Consider the following 19,888-nt stretch of genomic DNA (forward strand, 5'->3'; position numbering starts at 1 on the left):
TATGCAAATTATGCTGGGATCATGCTGCATTTATGCTTTAAAGAAGCATGGCCGCAGCATGATCCCAGCATGGTCTGTGAAGCATGATCCCAGCATGGTCTGCAGCATGATGCCAGCATGGTTTGCAGCATGATCCCAGCATGGTCTGCAGCATGATGCCAGCATGGTTTGCAGCATGATCCCAGCATGGTCTGCAGCATGATCCCAGCATGTTTCAATTATGCAAATTATGCTGGGATCATGCTTCAATCATGCTTCATGGCAGCATGGTTTACAAAATCAATGAAAATCATGCAATAAAAACTTGAAGAATACTTCTGTATTACATTTTATTTGGTAATTAACATGGTATAAAACTTTTCATACAGGCTGTTTTTTCTAGTTCAAACATTTAAAACTGATCAATGAAATGAGAATGTGACAAAACAAATTTTAATTCTAATTTACCCATGGTACTTATTTTATTTGCCTCTTATATTCTTTTTCTCAAAACTTCCATCACATACACAACACAGCTATCTTTTTCTAGTACAATTTTCAAATACAACTAATATCAATTCATCCTAGCTAGAAGTGGTTTGTTTCAACAAAAATAGTCAACAAGATATACAAGTTCAATGTCAGTACATACTACAGTATGTATTTATAATTCTGTTTTTTTTTCTAAAATAGTAAGAAAATAGTACAAAATAATATTTTCCAGCAGAGTTAAAGTAGGATATGTATTCATTTTGTCACCGACGCACAAGACTGATTTCAGACAGTATACGTAGTTTCCTCGAAGTAGCCCAGATGTACTGGAAACTGTTTTCATGTGTGTCTGTGAACTTAAAATAAACAAAAACAAGCAACAGTCGAAGACTTCTATCGAATTTAACATTATTTCTAATAAACTGAAAAGATTATCATAATTTTGGAATCAATTCTAAATACCGACTAAATGAAATGTTGATTGACAATTTGAACAATGGTGTGTTGTTTGATGTAGCACGTACTGTAGTGATATATCTCGGTCACTGTCCCCGGGGATTTCAATACAACCAAGCTTGAGACGACTATATTATATTTTTTGCTAGTACAACAAATAACTAACAAGGATTTTTAGATAATATACATGATTTTTTTTTGTATATATTAATGTTTACACTTTTATTATGAAAGGAAATGTTGTATACCTCGACAGATAACATATCTTGAATAATCTTAATTAATGTGAAACATAAACTTCTTAATTTTTCTTCATTCCTTTCTGCTTTGTGTTAAGTCAATGCCATCAATTTGGACCACAATGCATGCGGTGTCCCTCATTCCAGAATGTACTGCATGCAGACTCAGTCTCTGTTGGAAGAAAGAAAAAATTTTAGAATATTATTTTATTTCAAAATTAGAATAATTGTCAAGTTTTGGAGATAATGTATGTATTTAACTTATGTACTTTTCATGATCACTTTGCTATCATTTACATTATGTTTTCTTTGGAAGCCTTTTTATCAAGAAAATTTAAGCCAGCCACACAAAGCTACAAAATAAAACTTGCCAGGATGACTTAATTATTACTTAAATCAAGCTACTCCCGAATTCGCCATCAGTTCATATCAATGTGAAACTGCAATATACTATACATAAAACAATGTTACTTACTTAACATCTTAATTCATCTCTTTCATTTAATCGTTTCAATTTGATGCAATAATCTGCAAACATCGATCCTCAAAAGAATGTGGAGGTAAAGATCTTTCCCGAAAGGTTTCATTATCCAAAACACAAATTTTCCTCACCATTGCTTGTGAATACGTATGTACGTCATAATCATAACAAGGGTTGTGTGAGTGGGGGAAAAATGAAATTTAAGTCGGGCCGAAGATCGTTAATAATAAATAAATAAAATTGAAAACTTACGATTGTAACACATGGATCGGTACTGCGTTTCCTTCAGCCGTGTAATCTGTGATAAATTAATCATCAAAACCCTGAAAAATAAATAATTAGATATTATTGATATGAATAGATCTAGATTCTATATCAAATTCATCGTCGTATAATCAATAATAATGTGAAACGATGTCAGAACGTGAAGAAGATTATATAATTAAAACTTACCCTGTCTCGTAACGATGTTTGTCGGTAAAAATATGCATCGGTCGTCAAAAACAACGAGAAAGCTGATATGCTTTCGTCGGTAACTTGAAGTAAGCCGATCTTCTTCAGTAAGACGGGAAACAAACTTCGTTTTTAGGCTATCGTCGTGTTTGTTTATACTTTTCTTCTGGAAATAAACATCCGGTGAATTCAAACATGGCTATCAGACTTCCCGCTAAACTCGTGTGTGTTGCATCATGGGATAAATATTTTACTGCCAGAGATTAACACGATTCATTTTTACTTGTGCGTGTTATTTATTCTAAATCATAAACTTCTAGTGTGTCATACTTTTAAGATAAATATTACAGTATTTAATACTTGCATCGTGCACATTTAGATCGCACGAGCTCGAGGAGCACTCTCGTCACATCTCGGGAGCAAGGTAAACAAACGAGGTCATAGGTGAACCGAACGATAAACATGTAATCTGACCAGAGGTTTTGGCCTCGTCTGTCATACGCCTATTGTTTAATATGGATGTATTTTCAGACGAGGAACCGACCAATTCACGTTTTCTTTTTATGTTCACGATTTCAAATAATTCAGATTAAAGTACGGGAATATCGTTCGTTGTTAGTAAACTCATGTCGAGGTCGAGATCATCACAGCGCTTAACTTCAATATACGTTTTACAAGGAAGCGTCCGAGTGACAACATAAGTTCGACACATGTTTATTGGAGTTTATAGCGATGAATGTTGTGTCGAACACGACGTGATTTCGTATGCTATTATCAGATGTAATCTTAACACCGCATATATCCAGAAAGTATGCGATACAAAGACAAAGAGCAGGTGATTTTAATCTTATTTGATTGAATTAAAAGCGATATTCCAAGCACATGTGTAACTGTTGGTAGAGTGACCCCGATTTTGTTTTGGCGAACATGATCAGACTGATGATACCTGTATGGCTACCTGGTAGTAGGCTGGTGCATGGTAAATGGCAACGTCTTGGTTTATGTCAGTGTTTGGATAAAGTGACTGATTCTATCTCCGATAAAAAGTGTATAATCGAAGCAAAAGTCAATATACTGGTTCTTCAAAAAACGATCTAAACTCTGAAAATTTGAATGAAATTTTTATAGGGATGAATTTTAAGTCGTCACACGAATGTACTAACTTGCAACATTCATCAATGTTTAAGTTAATTCCTTCTGAGATAGAACTACAAGTGAAAGCTGACAAAATATCACATTTAAAAGCTGTGAACCGTTACACTAACAAAGAACATACTTATAAACGAAATACTTAATTAAAATAATTGATATTGAATTTTAAATAAATATGTGTGGTACTGATCAAGTATAAAAAGGAAATTCTGCAACACAAACATGTTTTTAAAAATTATTTTGTTATCACCATTGATACCTGGAAATTTTCTATATTTTATTTAAAATTAAAAAAAAGATACTAAAATATCTAATACCAACTTTTGTTAATTTTCTGTATCTTATTTTATTAATTAATAATTGTTTAGGTTAATCTTGGTACCTGGGAAATTTGGTCCTAGATTTTGGATCCTCGCTTGGACCTACAGTACATTTCACCCACAGAAATTTTGTGATGTCCGAACAAAGGAATGCCCTTTTAAGCTAATACAGAATGGCCAAGCATATACACATTTCAACTTAAATAATTCATGTTAATACATGAAAGAATGGTGCAGTTCATTAAATTAACTAAGTTAATACAGCATAATTGCAGCATGGTACAGTTTGTATCTAAAATGGCAAAGTTAATGCAGCATGGTTGCAGCATGGTACAGATCCTATCTAAAATGCCAAAGTTATTGCAGCATGGTTGCAGCATGATTCATTTCATATGATAAATTTACTAAGTCCACACAGCATGATTGCAGCATGATATAATTCGATGTCCAAACTGGCAAAGTTATTGCAGCATGGTTGCAGCATGGTGCATATCCTGTCTAAAATGACAAAGTTATTGCAGCATGGTTGCAGCATGATACAATTCATATGATAAATTTACCAAGTCCACACAGCATGATTGCAGCATGATATGATTTGATATCCAAACTGGCAAAGTTATTGCAGCATGGTTGCAGCATGATACAGTGCATATGATAAATTAACTAAGTCGACCAAGCATGATTGCAGCATGATAGAGTTCAGATATTCAATTACCTCAATTTTTAAAGCATGGTTGCAGTACATGCTGTACAGAAGCATGGTACCATGCTGCTATGCAGCACATGCTGCAATCATGCTGTGAAACTAGCAGCATGATGCCAGCATAAAAGCAGCATGATTGCAGCATATGCTGCATTGCAGTCCATGCTGCAAATTGATAAGGGACGTGTTAGTCTGTTTTTAATTACACCCACACTTTATATCATAGATCAGTGTTCTGTTTATAATTAATCAAGAAAATTCTTTACTGAAACAGAGGAATGTAATTTGGGAGAGAGAGGGGGGGGGGGGGGTGTACAGTGTCTATTATTATTTTTATTCTGATTTAGACATAAAGTATTTCTCAACATGATTTTTTCACAGTGACCTTCATTCAAATTAGATTGGACCCTCAAAAGAGATGTTTGAAAGTTATCAAACATATTAATGTTGATATAATGGTGAAAATACAACAAAAATATTATATATAAAAAAACGATTGACTTTGGCATGGAAACAGCTGTGAGCTGTCTGTTTTCCCTACGTTACTGGGGGTCCTAATATACAACATGTAGACATCAGAAAATGTATATGAAAACTTTACGCCCGCTCACATTATTTTGCCAACTGTCCGTCTGTGGATATGTAGCACCAACTTTTTATCTGAAAAAGCAGAAAACCTAGTATAAACATAAAGGGTTTTGATAAGGGTCTAAGCCAAAAACTGCAAAAAAAAGCAGCGTTTTTATAGTGTAAAGTTTTCTGAATGTACTTTTTCCCTTCATTTCTCATTTATTCAAAGGTGGCTTTTTTTTTTGTATAAAGAAATGTATTCTTTTATATTCTTTGCTTCACCTGTCACAAGTTTTTTGTATAAATAAATTCATGTTTTTTTTTAATTAATAAATTTAAAATTTCCTTTTGCCTTTTGATATTTGGGTATTTACTTTGATATATATACGAGATCTTTAAACAATTGTCTGTGATTAGATTTGTTTTAAAAAAGAAAATGCAGTTTTGGAATGCATCATCTATCAATTTTAATTTTGTAACCAAGTTATGATAACGTTATGTGAATAGTGTTATTGAACTATGATAGTCTAAATGCAGGTAAAAATCGAACCTTGAAATTTTCCAATTTGTCTAGTTGTCTCCACAAATGTCCATTTGGGCGAAGGAGTTATGGCCCCTGACTGTTTTAGGGAGCTATAAAGAAGGGTGATTTAGCTTCCTTTATTGGTAACCTAGTCCCTCCAATCCACTGGACTGTCAAAATGCTTTAATGGAAAAAAGCACAAAAAGAAAGTCCACAGGAAACTGTGCTGATAAAAGACATCTGGATGGTAGGCAGGACTGCCAACCTAGGTCATAATTGTTAGAGTAAAAGCATCTTTTTGTATTTCAAAATCTTATGTTTCTTATCGTTTCGTCTCATAAATCTGTATGAAATGGGATGGAACCCCACCATCAAGGTAAAACTGATACGAACAAAAATCACAGGAATCGTAAAGATTGGGTATTCCTGTCACTTCAGCAAGCTATATACTGTTATAAAAACCCTGGCACCCTGACTTTTGTAATATACAAATGACGCTAATTAGCAGACTTGATAGCAGTTATGTTCCTAGGTTATATAATGGTTATTGGAGACACGGACCTGCAATGTTCGCACTAAATTAAGGGAAATCATGAGATTCCTGTATTTACAGATTGACAGGCCTGGGATACAAGATAACTGAAAATACTTTATTTCAAAATTATCAGGTACCTTTTGGGAAACGACGTTTTCTTTTCTATTTATTTATATAATTTTTTTATTGCAATGCTTGTGTCTGTTTTTTTTCTTTTGATATCAATTATTTGTTCTTTTGATGTAAACTTATTTGAGTCCCATTTTCAGTTTGATAAATATCAATTGTATAGCTTGTTGAAAGAGTTATTGCCCTTTGTTTATTTCATTTAATTGATCAAATTGATCTCTATGAAATTAATACTTGGTAGGATTTGTTACCATCAAGATGTAGTTATGGTTCCTTAAGCAGTATTTTATTTGAGCAATTTTTCTTGTCCAGTAGTTACACTATTATGTTCATGTTTTGTTAAAAAAAATCTGTCACTTTCACTTAGACATCATACAGACAGGCCTATATTGTTCTACCCAGTGGTACTGAGATTGGTGAGGAGCTTCTGTTTGAGGTGATGACCACAAGAGATAGTTGTGACAAGCTACCTAACACTAAATCCCTCCATTATCTAGTCATTAGATTGCCCCTGGGTGTCACATGATCCCCCTCCCCCTCCCCTTCCCACCACAGTGGACTCTGGAGTGGGAACCTGCTGCTATCAATATATATTGCCACCCCCATGCTGGCCATTCTCATCTGATGGCTATAGCTCAAAAACAAACAAACTAGGCCTTTGTCCACTGCAGGACATAGATGCTTGGGTGTAGGAGTCATTTGTCATGGAATATTGACTTTATAATTAGGAATACATGATCATTTATTATTGGAAAAATATTGTGACATAAGTCAAGATGAAATGCATAAAGATGATATTTTAAGGATTAATTATATATGACCTAATATCAAGATTATTTATTGCTTGTATCCAAAATCGCAGCTGAATCCTCTTTATAGGAAGGATTTTTACATTCAAAAACTTTTCAGCTATCTCGTTATTTTTGAGTTTTTTTTATGGTAAATAGCTAGGAATGATGGGAAGCAGTGTTTTACAAAACTATAAAGGAATGTTTCTGTGATCAGCAGCAGTAAGCGAACTGACCTGGTTTGTATACAGACAGTGAAACAAAAGAGAATTAGAATGTTTGTTAAGAAGTTGAACATAATGACTTTGGTTGAAAGAAATGGACCATACTGGGATAACAGGATGTGCTTTGTTCTAGCCCCATCGCCACGGAGACTGTGTTTAGTAAACATGTCAGACTAGTATAAAACATGGTTGCCCTGTTACTGAGGAGAGACGGAACAAAACTCCCGATACAATCAGGACTGGAATCGGAGGAATCCAAACCCCCCAAAAATACCAAAACTAAAGCATAACTTCACAAAACTTAATGTAAATTTCATGTACTGGCTGGGTTTGATAGTAATTCTATATACAAAAAAATCCACAGGTTTCATTGTCATCACCACTGGAGGATTATATTACAACATGTTTCATGGGAAATGCAATTTGTCTGGAACGGGGAACACATTTCTTCTCATGATTTCTTTTTTAATATAAAAAGGAATCTTGATATTTTTTATTTTTCGGATTTAAAAGAAAAAGTAACGTGTAGGATTTTTCTAACAGCCAACTTTTTGTGTTTCATATGTATTTTTTTAAATATCAAAATAAATCTGGGATTTAAGAAAAAATATTTAAATATCAAAATAATTCTGGGATATTTTCTATTCATATCTAACTGAAAAAATATTTCCCCAAAAAGTGTATGTAGATATTTTATGAAAACATGTGTTAGTATGAGATTGTTTCAGCTAAAGTTGTATTTAAATCAGCTTTCTGCCCTATTAAGTATCTGATCTTGTAGTGATGTTCTTAACCAGGCTCTCAAGTGACAGGGTGGTGTGATTGGGAGATGAGAACAGTAAGATAGGGATATATAGGGATCAGCCAAGATGGCTGACAATGCCTGATCAATCACCGCAACATGACTTAGTATAATAGATACTGACACACTGTCATAATTGCTGCTCCAAATTGATTTAAATTATCGCAGAGGAGGCACCGTCCGCACACAACTGTCAGAACTGTGATAACTCGGTGTCATCTTCCTTGTACTCCGCTGTGTCATTCAAGCCTCTAATCGATCTAGATCAACTGCTCCACTCTCTGCAACACTCCATTGCGGGGTTTCACATTTTCCCCTTGGTTTTTATCTTTGATTAAACTAGCAGTTCACTTTGATTACATTTGTTATTAATTCATCAATAAATCAGTAAAATCATCCATATAGTAAAATTTTAAGTTAATGATTGCAAAATATTTTTAACATTTACAAATGGTATCAAAACTGATTCAATTTAGTTTGGAACATAACTGATTTTTTTTAATTTTAAACCCCTGTGAATCTTCTGGTGGTGTGTATTTTTTCTAATTGTGATAAGTTTTTGATAACACCTGGTTTATAGTCTATTATGATTTCCCAAAAACTCTAAAAATTTCATCATTTAAGATATGGAGGCCTGTAGCCTAGAAGAATGCACCTATTGCAGCTAAGTACACATCATATACACAAAGCTAATCTTGTCCTCCTTGTCTTAAGGCAGTTCTTTCAGGGGAGAAAGCACCCCCTTCAAAAAATTGAGGGATCCAATTTGTTGATAAATGGAGACGAAATCTTGTCATTTTTTTTGTTGGAGAATGTAATTATGTCAATCACCGATCAGAGCCTGTGTGATAATGTCCATCATAATTCCTCACACTCTAGTGGCCTTATCGCCACGACAACAAGATGGATGGTGGCGATACCAGTCCAGGCAGCCACAATGAGTGATGGCAAACAAAGAAAGCGCTGACACATCTGAAAAATGTAGCTTCCAATACCAGCTCCTAAGGTTGAGTCAATCACATCTTTCTGCCAATGATAAATATTAGATGGCATTTTTATCCACTAACAAACGATGTGTCGGACCTTTGTAGAAGACGACTACCATTAGTTTTTTTCCCAATTCTCAGATAAGGACTCGCAACTCTAGAGTTTGCCCCAGTGTTCATGTATTTTCATTTATTATTTTTACATTTACGAGACAGACAAAAAATGAAACATGGAGAAATTGATTGGTACCAAAAACAAAGGTTGAAAAACAATATACAATAGCGACTGGGGAAAAGTAATTTTCTTCTTCACCAAAGAGACATTTTATCAATAAATCATAGTGTTTGTAAGACGGTTCAAATGAAAATTAAATGGATATAATATCTCAAGCCTAGCAACGCTGATTCTAGGAGACATGGGGCTATTTAAAGGTGTGTCAAAGGTCAGCTGAGTAGAGCACAGGGACTGGGGGACAGGATCCATTTGTTGAAGCAGCCTATTTACATTATATTATAAAGTGTCAGTCTTGGTCCCAGCTACTGACAGGCCTGCCAGCCTCTGTAAACACAGCCCCTTCTCTGGCAGACCCTGTTTACTCTGGTCCTGGGGCAAGCTAAATTGTTTGTGATAACCTTGACACTTCAGTGATGTCTGCTAGACAAGGGTCAAGGGACAGGAGACACAGTAAGTGTTAAACTCAAATAAGCAGTACCCTGGAGAATGGGGGGCGATGGATTGTTTGTTGGTGTTTGTTTAGATGTAGTCTACTGGTGTGAATTGATCGCTGGTCATTAAGCACAGGAAACAATTACATTTGTTTTTTTCATTGCTATTGGTTGTGCTGAGTGCCCAAAGAGACTGGTAGATATCTTTATAGAGGTTTTTTGTGCCACTTGGTTCCACATTTCCTCCCACGCCTGTTGGCTCCACCCGCCCACAAAAGTCCTCCATTTCTCCTAGATGTTCTCGACCATCATTCAAAAAGTGGTGACCTGTATGCCAAAGTACAGGTGAGAACTTGTGATTTGTTACCTGTATATAGGTACAGGTGAGAACTTGTGACTTGTTACCTTTATACAGGTACAGGTGAGAACTCAGGACTTGTTACCTATTGACAGGTACAGGTGAGAACTTGGGAATTGTTACCTATATACAGGTACAGGTGAGAACTTGGGACTTGTTACCTATACACAGGTACAGATGAGAACTTGGGACTTGTTACCTATTGACAGGTACAGGTGAGAACTCCGGACTTGTTACCTATATACAGGTACAGGTGAGAACTTGGGACTTGTTACCTCTGTACAGGTACAGGTACCACCTGTACATGTACTCATATGAAAGAGTTCCATCTCTGGAGCTCTAATCTCTACCCTGAGTTAAGATGGCAGACATTTTTTTTCAGTCGTGTTAGAATATCACCCTGGATTTCTGCAGTGATCAATTATAATGTTAGAAGTGGGCACTTGTGTGAGGTGGGTGGACCACACAGTGGCTGGAGATAGCAGGCGATAGTTCTGTCACTTCCCTCTCACTTCTGTGTAGTCAGACTGGCCTCTGTGCTCCCTTCTGATTGTGTTAAGGAGGAAAAAAAAAGATTCTCGATAGCAAAACAATTCATTTTTTACCTTGTAGAACTTGTACAGTGGTAGCTGTACAAAACTTGTTAGATAAGCCGTAGCAACATAGAAGTGTGTAAGTAACACAAGAAAGCAAAAATATTGGACTTTTGGTGTAGTGCGAAAAATATTTTATTCGTTTTGATTATCACCATATTTTACTTTGTATATTTCAGTTCAATCATCTGCGAATTCATCATATGCATCATCGAAAAGTTCATCCCCTGTAACTATGGATACGATGAAAAGAATGTCTGTGTCTCCACCAATGGCTGCTTCTCCATACCATGCCTCCCCCCACTCCCAGACATCACCACGACAATGCAGCCCTCACAATGCTAGCCCCGCCCAGGCATGGAATGAGCATCATCCCGTCCCCACAGGTCAGGAAATTCCGCTGAATCTCACAAAACCAAAGGCAGAGTTCAAGTTAGAGCATATGGACAATGGTTATGGTATTGGACCTGGGGCACATCCTGAGCCCATTGTGACACCACCACCGGCCCATAGCAACCACAGGCGACAGACAGCAACCTCAACTCCCCCTACAGACACAGTGACATCATTCATGCAGACACGGTCGCCCTTTGGTCTTCCTCAGTATGTGACTAGTCCGTACATGATGGCCAACCATCTTCCTGTGTCCGCAGTTCTCAACAGTTTGTCCGCACACTCTCCACTTCTAAATGGAAAATCACATTCCGAACTAGAGAAGGTAAATATAACTACTTTAAAATCCAAGGGTTCATATTTCCTTTGCATTCTGGGGATATATTATGACAAAATCAAAGGCTCTGTATGTGTAACTCTGCTGGTAAAACACTTGACACTGAACTATTACCAAATCTTTGTTCTATATGATGCAATTGAAAGGCGTTATGGGGCTGCTTGAAGGCTCAATTTGCCAAATTTGGTTTGAATGCAGTTTAAAAAAGTTATCAGCCTAGTGATTGGTCAGATTTTGGTGTGTCAAGAACCAATCCAGTGATTAACAGTGAGCATTCAGTTTTGCCAAGACATTTTCCCAAACATGTAGAGAAAATGAGCATATCAAGAACAAACCCTTAGATTTAACTTTGGTAGAAGAAATCAAATATGTCTGTCATGTGTTTGTTCAACTAGCAAGATTTTTGTGAATTGTGATTTAGGCAATGGATTTTAACATGTATTTACCAATGCATGTTTACAATATTGGGAGTGTCTTTATGTAGTGGATATGAACATGTTTTTATTTGAGGCTGTTTTGGAGGTCCAACATAGACAAAGTGTTTGAATTAGATGCCTATATCTTTGAGTGCTGGTGTCTAGTGGGACAGGAAATAGGATAAACAGGGGCAAATCTTTATACATAACGCATGTTATGGGAAGTCATTTCAATGCCGAGTGTGGCTGTAAAAAACGATTCAGTCAAAAATATAAATCTCTTTCTCTATGCATACTCTCTTTGATAACTGGAAATCTGATATTCAAAGTTTCGGTATCTTTGGAAAAATCGTAGTCTATTTTATGAATGCTGGTTATAGTTTCGGCATGATGTGGTAAAGAGCCTGCCTAATACAGACCAGGGGAACTTGTAGACATGATATGCTAAAGAACCTTCCTGACACAGACTAGCAGGACCTGTACGCATTATCATTAAAATAATTACTATCTTTTCATCCACATAATGAACCTATACACGTCTGATATGATACGTCAACCATTTAACATGAAATTAAGATTCGCCGAAGTCTTGGTTCCAGATAAAAACAGTGTACATGTCTGATTTTCCTGATTCCTATATAAATGTGGTAGCCCCTGATTTGAAATCATCTTAAAATTTCCCGTAGATATCTTGGTCTAGCATCGCCATGGTAACAGGAAGTGGCTTTTGAAGGGGTGTGTTGAAGAGGTATGACAGTTGGGAGATTGCTGTATGATAATTGTTGTGTTAGCGAGTCTGTGTCGGAAATCCAAACATTTACTGGGGTCGGGTGCATCAGATTGAGAGTTAAAACTTATAACCACTGCTCCAGTGCAATTTTATCTATCCAACACTAATCGGACTACAGATTGAAAAGAAAAATGTTTTTATGCTGGTATACAACTTTATCAGTCTAAGGGGAGTAACTCAGCTTCATTTTTCTGAAGAATTCACATTAAAATGCTAGAATTATTTAATCTCCATTAAAAAGCATCATAAAAAGGATATTATCTTTTAAGGAATTGAATGAAAGATTACATAAAATATTTTCTTTAAATTATTTTTTCTGTTCCTGACAAAATTTAAGAAAAGAGCTTAACAGGTACATATGATACACTCAGAATTTACAGCTGTTATTTAATTGTGACAACTTCTTGTGTTACCTAGGAGAGCCTGGTACAGGAGGTATTGGCACGACAGCTACAACACAGTGTGAGTGGACCAGTGTTTCCGGGTCTCCATCTACCCCTGTACACCGGCGCCGCCTTCCCACAACTCCCTCAGGTCAACCCAAGCATCAAGGGCAGGGCAGATAACTCCCCCGACGACTCCCCTAGCAACGGTGCTTATGTCCAACACTTACAAAGTAATTGTGCTCTCTTTGGTATTTTACCAAACACTGAGTCACGATGATAACATTAAGTTCATAATGTTCGAAATAGGGCGATAAATTCAAATTTAATTAATTTCTGTTTTTGGATGGACCACATCTTATAAGAAAAAATGATCTTTTATTTTATAGAGAGAAAAAAAGGGATAAAAAAAAAATTTATTTGAAATTAATTGTGTGTGTTTATTTGTTGCAGGTAAGATGTTCGGTGCAAAGATAATTCGTTCCAACAAGGAGAAGAATGACCCCTCAAGACCCCACATCAAACGACCAATGAATGCCTTCATGGTTTGGGCTCGTGAGGAACGCAGAAAGATCCTCAAGGCATGTCCTGATATGCACAACTCCAATATCAGCAAAATCCTTGGTGAGTTCAATATTTTCACAGATTAGTTGTTTCTGAACAAATCTTTTATTCAGAACATAATAAGCATTAATAAACATACCTGAATTGGGTTTGAATTTAATATATATTTGACACTTACTGGTATATTGACTTTGTAGGGCAGTGCAACATTATAAAAAGAAGCATGATTTATAGAAATGTAAATGACATCCCCAGCATGCTTGTTATAACATCATGATTGTAGCTATTCAGACAGCCACCCTCCACTGTGACAGTGGTCTATCAATCTCAAAGTTCAGTCTGTCAGTCATAAATAACTAACCAGTATATATATTACTTATATTTCTTACACAGAATTAAGATAGGTCAATTCTTTAATATGATATACCTTGTCTGACTTGTACATCTACTGTTATAGGAGCTAAATGGAAGGCTATGACCAACGCGGAGAAGCAGCCATTTTATGAAGAACAGTCTCGTCTCAGCAAACTTCACATGGAGAAACACCCCTGACTACCGATACAGGTAATGATACATCTGGTTTGTCTTAAATAAAGTCGACTGTATTTCACAAACGACAACATTCCTAACCTAAACTGGTATTCAAAGGAAAAAGAATAAGTTTTGAACACAGGCGAGCAAGAATGGAAAAATCATGAATACCCAGCCCCAAGTGTTAGTCCACAACAAATTTGTTTGTTTTTCCTGGTGTCATTACAAAAAGGATTTACATTTCCCAAAAGTTTTGAAGATACATATTTCATCAAGATGAAAATATTTGGTTCAATGTTTCTGTTTTGGTGATTAAAGTGATTAAAGTCAGATGTCTTACTCTCGATTCCTCACCTGTAAATTGTATCTCATGTTGTTTCTGCACAGACCCCGTCCAAAACGCACCTGTATAGTCGATGGCAAGAAGTTAAGAATTTCGGAGTACAAGTCTTTGATGCGGTCAAGGAGACAGGATATACGGAGAGTTTGGTACGGGGATTCCGGCACAACCTATGTGGAGGGACTCTTAGGTAATTATTTAATCTTAGAGAGTTATCAGTTTTCTAATTGAAATTTAAGGTATTGCCTTATAGCAAATAGGCAAATATTTGGGAGTAAATCATAAACCACGAACTTTTGAAAACCTAGTCTCAGGGTCAGATTTAGCAGAAATCATGGATCGTTTGACCAGCCAGTGGTTGGTTTCAATAGTCTCAACAGTTTTAATGTATCAGCTGTTGTTAATGTTACAGAAGAGGATAGATAGCTTGAAGCATGTTGTGAAGAGTTTGAATACTTCAGATAAACAAATGCATAAAAGGCAGAGATATTTCAAAAAGATGAATAAAAATACTAATATTTCTATGCTATTTTCTAGAATAGGTGAACAAATGCATAAAAAGCAGAGATATTTCAAAAAGATGAATAAAAATACTAATATATCTATGCTATTTTCTAGGAGAACAGTCACCCAATGCTGGTTTCGAGGGTGAGCAGAAGTTAGCTGGGACTGATGGTATGAATGGATCCCATATGGAACACGGCATGCTGGGAGAGTTAGGTCCCGAGGGGGACAGTAGTGACAATGATGACTACAGTGATACAATGGAACACCTGTCTGACGTCAGCCTAGACACGCCAATGTCGATAGCGGCGGGTAGCTCGGCACCTTTCAGACCGGGACTGAGCCCACATCCCACCGCTGCCACCGCAACGACATCATAGCTTCCAGTGCATCATCATCACTATATTCCCTCTACAGACATAAATGGCAGCATGATGAACGAGAGAAATGATACAAGATGCTGGTGAACTTGTATTTAAGAGAACGAGAGGATTTTGTGATTCGGAATGGAAGGGGCCTCAATTCTGTGTAATCCTTGTATGTTTATATAGTGATACGACGTGACACCTTGTAGTGATATTGAACAAGCTAAGCCATTGGACACAACCTGACACTGTTTTCACCTTTCTACTGCACAAACGAATAAAATGTTACGGACATTCCAAATTCACCTTGCCAAGAACACAACCATGTATTGTGAGTCGGACAAACATTTTGTTGATTCGAGTCGGACACATGCTTGACTTTAGTTATTCAAAGTCTGACGCGCATCTGACCTCATTTTTGGGTCAGACAAATGTTTGACTGCAATTATATATAGTGCAGAGTGGTGTTGCCATAGTGACATGGTGCTAGATGGGCTGTAGATTTATCATAGATATATGTGTTGTTACGGTAGTAGAATGACTGTTGGGTAGTGATTTTTGGGTGGGTGGAGGCATTGTGACCATAATGTTGTTGGGAGTTGGGCAGGGAACTTTTAATTGGTTGGGATGGATAGTATTGGGGACCAGTAACTGGGTGGGTAGATTTTGTGGATGGATAAATGAGAATTTATTTGTCAATTTTGGGGATGGGTAACAAGGGTTTGGCTGGTTGGCGGTAGATTTTTGGGACGGGTAATCAGGGATGACAATAAGGGTTATGTACAGGGAGACAGGTTGTGTAAGCAAGGTGACTATGTTAGTTGTGATAGTGCTTGTTCAGCCACCATAACATCCATCCAGCCAGTCAAAATAGCAATATAAATAAATATATATATATATATACTCGTCGCTTATAAATATGTATTTTCATGGCCATGACGATGTCCACAGACGGGACTTAACACTATATCTATGTATAGTTTATGTATGTGAACGTAGAGTACTATGTGTTTTAAGGTAGACTGGACCACAAATCATTGGTTCATTTCGTTCCACTGCCTAACCAATCATAATCAGTTAATTAACTTATATATTATTACATACTTCTACATGATTGGTGGAGATTTTCCACCAATCGTATCAATGTAACTATCCAATACTGGGTCCAAGATCTACTTATATATCATCCAGAATTTCTTTTTTTTTTTTTTTTTCTCAGTATTTTTTTTTTAGTATGACTTGATGATATTTTGTTAATTGTTATTGTTTTAAATGTTACGACCTTGGGAAGAGCTGTTGCACCCTGGGACACCTTATATGGGCACTGTGGTGCTTCCCTCCGAGTACAAAGTTTTAACTTTCTTTTACACTAGACTCAATGGTGATACCCTTCTAGCACTAAGCTACTTCTCTCTGAGAAAACATTCAGGTGCTTTCTCTGAAGTTCTTGCTGCTTTTGGTGCCACCATGGTGCTTTCTTTCGAGTATGAATTTGCTACTCGTTGGACACCCTTGTGGTATTATCCTCTGAGTGTAAAGTTATAACTCAGCGATAAACACGATACTCCCTCTATTTATTCCATTTTCGTACTAAGTACTCATTTTATTTTATAATTTATATCTTGGTCACTGACACACTAAAACCTTATTTTGAAATGTGTTAAAGAACATGGAAAACAGTCATAGTTAAAGTGTAATTTCATGTGGAATACATGTAGCTTCATTTTGTCACTAAGAAATGAAATATAGAGTTTTTGATTTTCGAAACATTTTTTTAGATCTTCATGTGCAAATTTATGTTTTTGTCATTAACAAAAAAAATATTTTCTGGACATTATTTGAAAAAAATGTCAGAATGAATTATTGTGCTGCTCGTGAGGATAGCATTCAGCCACATCGCCATGACAACGATGGTGTACATCAATTTGATACCTGGTTTCATGTATTGTTACCCTGCGTCTCTAGTTAATGTCCGTGTATCTGTATGTATGTAGACTATCAGTTATTTTTTTGTTTCTTGTTATTTTACAAAAATATTATAATATAAATCATGTGAATGTGTAGAAGTGAATTACAATTTATTGTATCGGTAGTAAAATTGAATCATAGAACACAATACATTTTATTTCTTAGTTTTTACATATACATGTATCTATGAATTTTTCTTCATGAACAAAAGGAAATTTGCCTATCAGATCAAATACAAGCTTTGAAATCCAATATTGTCAACTGCTGCAAAACTTTTTGTTACTTGATTAAGAAGCTGCACAAATTAGGTTTAGACCCTTTAATTTTCATATCTGTGAAACCTATTTTCTTAGAACTATAGTTAATATATATTTAAATATTTGTTATTTTTCTCAAAGTCGCCTTAACTACAAATTAAATCATATTGCTAATGCTTTTACTTTAAACATGTTTTGTTCAATTTTCCCCCCTCATAGATGATTTTTTTCACTAGTTAAAATTGCATATGTGTAACATGTCCCATGATTATAGCTAGTCTTTTGATTACAATGCAATTAATTAATGAAAAAAGTAGTGCTATAATATATTGAACACAAAAAAATATAATATTTGAATTTCTACATCAGTGTAATATCTAATAATTTCCCTTGTAACTTTTTTTTTTTTTTTTAGTGAAATAACAGAACAACTAGATTATGGTTGAAGCAGACATTTTGATGTTTCTGGATTTTGTTACACTAATATTCTGCTTTTCATTATCGTTATGTTCATAAATACATGTAGCCTGACACAACTGCCATTGTACAGAAATAGAAAAATGGTGCATTTATGTTAATGAATTAGTTGCCATAGTACCCTCGTCATTTTGTCCCATTTGTCATTGACATTGACACTGTCGTCGTGGTATTTTGATCTCATTTTTTTTTTTTTTTTGCTGATTGACACTTGAGGCGAAATGTTACGCCTCTTCCCTTGTTGTAGTACCGCCTTATTTTCCGTACCCCCCACATAATCCATGTCTATGCCGCCTCATTTTAACTGCCTCGTTAATAGATATACATGTATACATAATATGTAAACATATAGGTAGACCAATAACAATTTTTATTTATACGGCATTTTTATTTTTTTTAATTTTAGACATTTTCAACTGCGAATATTATGAAACTGAGGCTTGAGTCATAAACCTTAGCTGCTGTTAAAAGACTTTCCCTACCACACCTTATATTTCTGTTATTTATGCTGGAACAGCATTTGTTATCATGAGATAGTTATTGCAGCATGTGTACCTGTTGTTTTATTTCATTTTGTACCCGACAAGTTTTTATCTTTGACACAAAGCATATTGAACCATGCCGGATAAAAACATTAGTAGATATATATATTTTATGTATATGTTGATTTCTTTACTATTCTACAAAGTTGTCCTGTCAGCTGAAAATCACAGCCACAAAATGAGAAATAATGAAATATGACTAATGCGATTTTCTTGGACTAAGAAACTATTGCAGGTTGACTTCTTGACTACCAAACAGAATTTATCTTTATATTGTGCAGTAAATTGAAAGAATTTGTCTGTATGATGTACAGAAATTGCTCTGATTTTTTTTTTTTTTTTTTTTGATTTTATAAAATTGACACCACTATGTCCTCCTAAGTCAGTACTCGGTTGTCATGGCAACCTAGGTTGACACTTTGTTGTCATGACAACATAGGTAAGCGTTTTGTTAACATAGCATTCAAAATCCTAATTCAGTTTTTACGACCACTAAGAACATTTGTTTTCTTGTCTACCAAATGATAAGTCATTTAAAACTCTTAAGATTTTCGTACTTTTAAAAGTATCAAACATAATCAACTTCCCCCTTTTTTTATAGATTGATTAGTTAAGCATTTGGATATAATTAAGCTTTATATATATAGATATATATATATATAAAGATATATACATATGAAGTCTGTTAGATTTTGTCAGAAGCTGTAACTGATGATGTGTAATAGATATTTTGAAGACATAAAACTCTATTCATAGGTCAACTAAGTGGTGCCACCTGTCATTAAATTAGTGAACATGGACACATTTCATCATTTTGATGTGAATGTGGCCACCAGACATCTGGTTGTGGCATCATGTCTCATGGTTTGTGGATGTGGCCAAACAACATTTATTAAGGGGAGAGGCCACACATCATTTTAATTTTGGGTGTGGTCAGTCAAATGGTTCAGCTACACAATGCTGTCTTTATTACTTAATGATTTGTCTACAAATAAGCTTCTTTTTATTATAGTTTAAGTTATAGATTTGATAAATTGATTGACTTTGTGAGAACAAATTAATAAAATGTTTTATTAAAAGAATTTTTGCTGTTTTCTTATGATTTCATGTCAGCATCATTTGTATGATACAGTTCAGTGGTGACTATGATACAGTTCAGTGGTGACTATGATACAGCTCAGTGGTGACTATGATACAGCTCGGTGGTGACTATGATACAGCTCGGTGGTGACTATGATACAGCTCGGTGGTGACTATGATACAGCTCGGTGGTGACTATGATACAGCTCTGTGGTGACTATGATACAGTTCAGTGGTGACTATGATACAGCTCGGTGGTGACTATGATACAGCTCGGTGGTGACTATGATACAGCTCGGTGGTGAATATGATACAGCTCGGTGGTGACTATGATACAGCTCGGTGGTGACTATGATACAGCTCGGTGGTGACTATGATACAGCTCGGTGGTGACTATGATACAGCTCGGTGGTGACTATGATACAGCTCGGTGGTGACTATGATACAGCTCGGTGGTGACTATGATACAGCTCGGTGGTGACTATGATACAG

General features: G+C 35.8%; 1 protein-coding gene and 1 long non-coding RNA gene across 2 annotated transcripts in view; one reads left to right on the plus strand and one right to left on the minus strand.

Moving 5' to 3' along the window:
• Positions 1 to 19,398, plus strand: part of LOC117335600 (transcription factor SOX-13-like) — a 73,017-nt gene extending 53,619 nt beyond the window's left edge. Inside the window, 7 exon segments of the mRNA XM_033895723.1 lie at positions 10,629 to 11,167; positions 12,803 to 13,001; positions 13,222 to 13,392; positions 13,790 to 13,878; positions 13,880 to 13,896; positions 14,251 to 14,393; positions 14,822 to 19,398. Coding sequence (XP_033751614.1) covers positions 10,629 to 11,167; positions 12,803 to 13,001; positions 13,222 to 13,392; positions 13,790 to 13,878; positions 13,880 to 13,896; positions 14,251 to 14,393; positions 14,822 to 15,087 — 1,424 coding nt within the window. The 3' untranslated portion in view covers positions 15,088 to 19,398.
• Positions 608 to 2,683, minus strand: LOC117335601. The gene is made up of 3 exons (XR_004534462.1): positions 2,101 to 2,683; positions 1,900 to 1,970; positions 608 to 1,338 (listed from the first exon to the last, which is right to left on the minus strand). It is a non-coding gene; the product is annotated as an uncharacterized LOC117335601 (long non-coding RNA).
• Positions 19,399 to 19,888: the final 490 nt, after the last annotated feature.

The sequence above is a fragment of the Pecten maximus genome, chromosome 10 (genome assembly GCF_902652985.1).
Source record: "Pecten maximus chromosome 10, xPecMax1.1, whole genome shotgun sequence".
Taxonomy (NCBI): domain Eukaryota; kingdom Metazoa; phylum Mollusca; class Bivalvia; order Pectinida; family Pectinidae; genus Pecten; species Pecten maximus.